Raw genomic sequence first — 7753 nt, forward strand, 5'->3', positions numbered from 1 at the left:
GTGTCAGACATTAAATTTTACATATAAACTTTTAGTCCATACACATATCCAATCCATATGAAATTTATCCCTAATATGATTACGCAACAAAGCGGACCCATATGGATACGAATCTCCTAACACGATCAGGCAGCAAACCAAACCTCAGCAATTTACCCTCCTCCTGCAGGAGCAACAGAAATGCTAAAACACTCAAACAGAGAAGGATGGATGGACAGTTCAAAAATCGTACGAAACTTCATAACATCCTGTTATAGACTAGTATCCTGGCGCTAAGGCAGAAGGAATTGATATAATGTTGCCCTCTTTATAACAAATAGGAATTACTATCCACATATAACGCTATGTTTTGTGAGTATCTCGTCTACATAAAATATTGCAAAACCTACGGTCGAAGTTTCACTGCTCGATCACAATTCATATTCACACATGGATTTGAAGAAAACCCAGATTGGGATATGGGAAACATCAAGGGTACAAAAATTCATTCACTCTACTGCAAGATATAAATTTGAACTTTCACGGGTTGATCACAGCTCTCAGAATATCGATATACAAAATCAATGTCTGGGTTTTAGATAGCCAAAAGAAATCAAGCTCTATTATACTCCTAAAACAATATTTACAATCCCTTGCAGTTTAAGAGTGCGGCGCCAAGAATCAGTACCGTCCTTGTTGATCTGAACTTGATATGTCTTCGCCTCCATATTTGCTACTGTTGAATCCTTTCCCACAGCGGACGTTACATATTCAAAATCAACTCTGTTACATGGAATTGCGAGCCCCATGTGATGATGGTATCCATACTCTTCCTTTGCTCTCTCCAGCAGCTCCTGGAAGAGAGGATGATTCAAATAACTAATAGGAACTATGAAACGGCTGCGCTCGCTTCCAACGTACACTGCAAAATATCCTTCGCGAACATTTCCTGCAAGGCTGGGATGGATATCCTCGCTTTCGTTACCATTCCCTGTGAAATAACACATCGTGTTTTTTCGATGAAAGAAGGTGTTCCCGAATGCCCTACGCGCATTGCAAACCCTATGAAACTTGTTCCTGAACTTTTTGAAAAACACTACTTGAGATATCTTGTTTCCCATTGAAACGATTTTGATCAAGGCAGATGGTCAAGGGTTGAGAAAAATTGAATTGAATTACGTACGATTCAAACTGGAATAGAGCTGCGCAGATGGTTGCGATTTAATCTCTGCAGAGCAGAGTCCGAGGGAGTAAAACGAAGAACATTAGGAAGCAATTCTTGGCACTTAACATGCTTCAAAGTTCGACGTTTCCCAGCGACAGAGCCGTGAGGGCAAAGAATTCTCTGGCGTAAACTATTATACCGCACATTTTTAAAGGTTACCTTGTATTCTTTAAGACGTCGGAGTAGCAATCGTGAATCATGTTTTGACGAGTAGCAATTCATTTTGATTCCGAATACTCTTTTACTAATTGTTTCACTAGAAATAAAAGATTTTAGAGAAAGATTCAAAGACGCTAAAAGATAATTTTCCGTTTAAAGATAAAATTATTTTATAATTTAATCGTGAACTTACAGTGATGTTGCAAAGTTTTATTTCGTAATTTGAATGTGAATTTAGAGTGAAATTAGAGTAAGATTGCCGTGATAGCCATCAGTATCGGTCCCCCAACAAAAAATTAACATGCGATGCGATGTGGAATGATAGACATTGGAACATTCTTTAATATATCAATTTATGATACGATGTGAAATGATAAAGATGCAAATATTCTTTATTATATAGATTTACTTTTACTTGTATAAATTAAACATATTAAGATTCATTTTAGTTTATTATATAAAAGAAAATTAATACATTAAAAAAAATTGTTTCAACTATTAAAATTTAGTTTAGTTTATGATAAAGTTTTTTAATTAGTAAAAAAATGTTAGAATAATTTAAGTCAATATCATAACTTATCAATAAAAAGTAAAATAATAAGGATAGACATATTCTATAGTATGCTTGTTTTTTTACTCCATTACATATTATTTTATTTATATAAATCAAATAGACTCTAAATGTTCTTCAACATCAAACAATGATACATAAAACATGTATAAAATTAATTATAGTATTATTTTATAAATTAAATGATTAGTAAATATTAATAGATGTCAATCCATAATCAGCATTAAAACTCTTATTTATATAAATAGCAAATTGCTAAAATTAAAAATATCATAAAAATTAACTAAAATATAAATTAAATATTATTATTATGATTATCAATTGTAAAAAGAATTAATATATAAGTTAAATATATATACATTCTAAAAATACATGTAACAAGTTTATCACCCCTCTTTATCATGAATATTCTTAATTTGTACATGATCTTTGTTACAATACTAGTGGCAAATTTCATGACTTATCAATACCCCAATCTCATAAGATTATAACTTCTTCTTTTAGATAACACTAGGGAATATGAAATTTTAACCCTGACCTAGAGAAAGAAATTTCCTAATAATACATCGTCAATCTAAAGTTCCATGGACACCTACCATTGACCTAATAAATATTGATAATTAAATTAAAATTTTGAAAGTCTCTTTCCAAAACAAATATGCTCATTGACATTATTTTTTTTTTTTTTTTTTGATGTAACCTAGCAAAATTTGCTCCCTACGATTACATCAAAACATTAAGAATCACAAAAGCTTCAACTCGTATTATTATTATTATTAAAAATAATTAATACAAAACAAATATGCTCATTGACATTATTTTTTATTTTTATTTTTGATGTAACCTAGCAAAATGTGCTCCTTACGATTACATCAAAACATTAAGAATCACAAAAGCTTGAACTCGTATTATTTTATTTTTTTTCTCCGTAAATACTAATTCTATTAAAAAAGTGAAAAAATATATACAATGAGGTCAAGACCTCAGAGGAGGCCGAAGCCTTTCCTCAGCCAAAAAATCAGGGACATTACAGTTCAGCCCTTCAACCAGATTTACAGTACAGATTTCAAAAATTTTGCTTTGGTTCCTGACATACTGACCCAACTTACCAGACCTACCATCTTCATTACCTACATTGACCAAAAAAACAAAGTAGCAACTAGCATAGGCATTTTTAAGACAAAAAATAAAGCCTGTATTGGCTGTTGTTACTGCCTGTAGCATGAGAATAAACCATACATAGACCTCTAACTTCAGACTCAAAAACACAAGACCAAGATTGCATAGCATATAAGCGAGAAAGCGACTCGGGAGAAAGGAGCTGTGATCAATCTGCATGACTTGGTGAAGCTGGCGTATCCTCCTTTGCCTGGCTAGTAGAAGCTACCGAGGTCACGAGACCGTCTTCGTCCAGTACCGGCGCACCTCCATCAAGATTACTAACCAAATGTAGAATACCAGCTTCTCGTTGAGATGGCCCGCAAGCTAAAGCATCTTCTTGTATTGGAACAGGCTCCTGAGGCGCTTCTGAAACAGGGGCATCCTCTTGCATGTGGTCCGCATGATACACTCTCCTCGTCAGGTCCCCTAGCAGAACACTATCATCCTGAGAATGTGAGGTAACAGAAGGAGTTAAACTGAACTGGTTGCTTTCCTCCTCCGAGACAAAAATGGTAAAATTTACTGTCACCATGGGCCTGTTGAGCTGACTTTGGAAGGTAAACCTGGAGTTCTGATAAGAATTATTCGGGAGAAGCCTATCTTGGTCTGAAGGTGGAGAAGAAGGAGGAGCTAAGGCGATGGGAGCAACATTTTGAAGGGCATGTCGAAAGAGGCTTCCTCTGTTCCCTGAGTGACTTCCTCTGCACGGGATTCCTCGTCTTCGAGGCATGGTTACAGAGGCAAAAGAACTGGTAGAACAATTGAAACAGAGCAAACCAGAAGTAATGAAAGCGCTGAGAAATTCAGGGCGTTTCCAGAACCCTTCTAACATCCAGACCCGAATGACTATACAGCAGATCTGAGCCGGCTTTGCTTCATAATAAACATAGTCATTAACTGCGTTACGTGGATCGATGTCAATGAGCCAAAGTGTATGCAGAGCAGCCATGCTTGCGTTGAATTCAAACAAAATTCGAGGCTGCGCGGTGTTTAATTCCTCTGCCCTGAACTTGATATACCAACCTACGACATGTACCATACAATCCTTCCGCCTGCCATCCGTCAGGCCAGATGTCTGTATGGCGGAGTCCATAATTGAATGCTGGTAGAGTCACCCGCATCCGGGTGCTTGAACTCGTATTATTATTATTATTAAAAATAATTAATATATAATGATGGTGATAGGCATGACTATTTTGCAATAGGGCTTTTGTAAGTTTAATTTAATTATCATTAATTATTAAGTGGATGGTGAGAATTTAACCCACAAAATATTTTTGAATTTTCATAGTAATACACTCAAATTAAAGGTTGAGATTTATGTCCAATGAAGTTATGCTCTTGTTCTCCTTTCAATAAAATCAATTTATTACAAATAAAATAGTATAAACAAGTGTCACATGAAGTGAGCTAGGGTTTTTTGTGCTTGACTTATTGATAAGCCATGGTATTCTCCCACCATATTATAACAAAACATTTTTACAAATTATGAATTTCCATGATAAAGTGGTGGAAACTTTCTATTATTAATAATCTTGTCTGATATTCTTATATATATCTATTTTTATTTATATATTATTATTTTATAAAGACTAATAACGATAATTTAAAATAAAGTTATAACTTTTTTTAACAAATATCAATTTTATAATAAAATAAATGTTTTGTTTCTTAGCCTAAATTAATTTCTAGCTACATTTACTAATTAAATATTTATATTTAATTTTTCAAAAAAATGCAAGTCGAATTGTGGTTAGTGGGTGGTTTTTTATATTAGAAAAGATGTTAGGATATGTAGGAAAAAATTTAACAAGTTAAAAATAATTTGACCTAATTGATATTTCCCATCTGCTTTAAGGATAAGGGAATTATGATATTGTAATTCAATCTTGTATCGAAAATCCTCAAATAAAATAAATTGTAGCAGATATATAGATAGTGAAGTGAATAGTAAACTTTTGGTTTTAGAATGGGATATCTTGATATTGAATTAAATAGTAACATACATCTAAATATTAATATTTATAAAATAAGTCGTAGCAGATGTATTGATAGTGAAGTGAATAGTAAACTTTTGGTTTTAGACTGGGATATTTTGATATTGAATTAAATAGTAACGTACATCTAAATATTAATATTAAAGCGGTCGTGAGCATAGTACAATAAACTTCGGTGAGGAGGAGAATGAAAAGACTAGTTCAAGTACATAGGAAAATTGGGCAACTGGTTGAATAACTGAAAGCCTTTGAAAATGCCACAAATTTCTTCCTGAATTCTCCTTGATTGACACTCCTCGTAGTGGGAATTGGTAGACGAGGTGGACAGAAGTTCTATCGTTTAGAACTTCAGGAATAACTTGTGCCCAACATAAGCCTCCCTTATCTACTCCTATATCACAGATTCAATCCTCGATCCTGGGTTTTGTTTATAATAGTCCTGTGAACAATTCAGAAATAGATTCACTATTTACCATAAATTATAAATATATATATTTATATATAAAGTTAGAAATATTTGAATAAAAGGAATTTGTTATAATATGATAGGTAAATATGATAGCTTTTTCTTAACAATACAAGTCAAAAATATTATAATTTTTAAAAATACACAGGTTCATATAATATTATTTAAATAATTTATTTAATTAAAAATGGCAAAGAACATTATTATGTTCGAAATATATTTATTATTTTTAAGAACATTAAAAATATTTAAGAGCATTAAAAGAATATTTAATGGAAGTTAACCTCTTAAATTAAAATTTTCTAAACTCTTTCAAAATATTCAATTATAAGTAATTAAAGGTATTTTTTATTCAAATAATTTGATTAAAATATTTAACATTTAGTTTTTATTATAAAATTTACAAAAAACACAGAAAATGATTTATTTCAATATTCCCTAAATAAATCTTATATTACATTAAGAATTAATCCTACACATCAAAAGAAAATTAACCAGACAACAACAACCTTATATTTTTATTAAATATATTCAGTATCACTTTATCATAACACATTTATTATGGTAGCAATATAAATTAAATAAATTAAATGATTCGAAAAGCATATTATCATAAAGTTTCTTAATATATATATAAATTTTGTCACAATAATCTATTAGAATAACAAGATTTATCAATGTGCTTTAAAAAATAAAAATTCATTTCATATGATAATTATTATAATATTTTTTTTTCTATTTAGTTAACCATGTAAAAACACTGTAATTACTCCTAAAATATATTTTAAGTTTTGATATGTGAGTATTAATAAAAATATGCTAAAACAATTACCATCTAATTAATAGTTATTATTAATAATAAAATTAAATTTCTCTAAAAATAAATAAATAAAAAATAAAAATAATATTCCAATCCTGAAATACCTTTTAAATTTCACTTTTATTTTTAAATGGAGAGGAGTCTTCGGTGAATACAGCGAGGCAGTTGACCTGGACATTACGTATATAACACGTCTTGTATAATTTTAATCTTATCCGATTTGTATTTGGTAAGATGTCGCATTGTTTTCTTTCTTAAACAAATGCAATCACTCGATAGAGTTACTAAAGGAGCCTCGTCACCCATCTGATGATTTTCAGAGTTTGAAATTATCGGCCTATTCCAAACGATATGCTGTCGTCATTATAACTGAGCATGTTTAACAAATTCGGAGAATCACTTTCTCCCTAATATTTATTTAGAACGATGGAGGTTGCGTACAGTGACAACTCTGTTCCTGACTTTTCCCTATTATCCTCAAGCAGTTTTGGAGAATTACACGTTGTGAAAAATGTATCCGGTAATTGAAAATTAAATATCGCCAAGACAATGTATTCCCTGTTAAAAAATCTATATATATATATATATATATAAAATATAATATAATATAATATAATATATATTATATTATATATGAAAGCATCTGATTCTAAATGCATCATTTTCACACTTTTATATATATGTATGAAAGCATCGGATTCTAAATGCATCATTTTCACACTTCTCAATATGTTTTTTTTTCATGCAGTGAACGACCACGAAACTAAGTTTACCACAAGCTTGTAACACATGATTTGATCACTCTCACTTTTTTTAAGTTTTTGATATAAGATTATATTTGTAATATTTATATTGGTATAGAAATAAGATAAAATGTTTGAGATAGTATTATTTTTAACTTAAAATAAAATGTGTGATATTTTAAGTAGATAGTTGTTTTTTTATTGGAATTGGGTATTTTAATCATTTTGTTGACTAAATTTTTTTTAAATAAAATAATAAAAATTGAAAAAAAACTGATAAAATGTATAAAGATAACTTCCTTATATCTAAATCAAATATCTAAATAGAATGATTAAACAATATTTAAAATATTTTTTTTTACTTGTAATTAAAAATTCATTGTTCCTGTTATTAATGACCAAGTATGATAATTAGTTAGAAAAAATTTAAAAATAAATTTCAAAAACATAAATGGAATTCTAAACGTCTGGCTCTTTGAATTCTAAAACATGTCTACATGCCTATTCCAAAACGCATAAGTGTTCACTAGAGTTACGTGGATGAATAAACAGTAGGGTCTTCTTATATCATAAATATATTTTTATTGCTGGAAGCCATGCGATCGTTGGTTGAATTGTTATTGCTGGCAAAA

The 7753-nt window shown here is 30.4% G+C and overlaps 1 protein-coding gene across 1 annotated transcript; it reads right to left on the reverse strand.

The window, feature by feature from the left end:
* Positions 1–397: 397 nt before the first annotated feature.
* LOC149212846 (uncharacterized) lies at positions 398–1219 on the reverse strand. Its single transcript, XM_089390677.1, has one exon. It carries the CDS (start codon positions 1098–1100, stop codon positions 603–605), a length of 498 nt encoding a protein of 165 aa, XP_089246803.1. The 5' UTR covers positions 1101–1219; the 3' UTR covers positions 398–602.
* Between the last annotated feature and the right edge of the window lie 6534 nt (positions 1220–7753).

The sequence above is a fragment of the Pinus tabuliformis genome, chromosome 1_1, assembly GCF_031772625.1.
Source record: "Pinus tabuliformis cultivar Carrire ecotype Pingquan chromosome 1_1, CPIR1, whole genome shotgun sequence".
NCBI lineage: Eukaryota > Viridiplantae > Streptophyta > Pinopsida > Pinales > Pinaceae > Pinus > Pinus tabuliformis.

What these genes read in the sequence shown, in the direction of transcription:
- LOC149212846 (XM_089390677.1), bottom strand. Translation starts at nt 1,100, where the DNA reads ATGGGAAACAAGATATCTCAAGTAGTGTTTTTCAAAAAGTTCAGGAAC.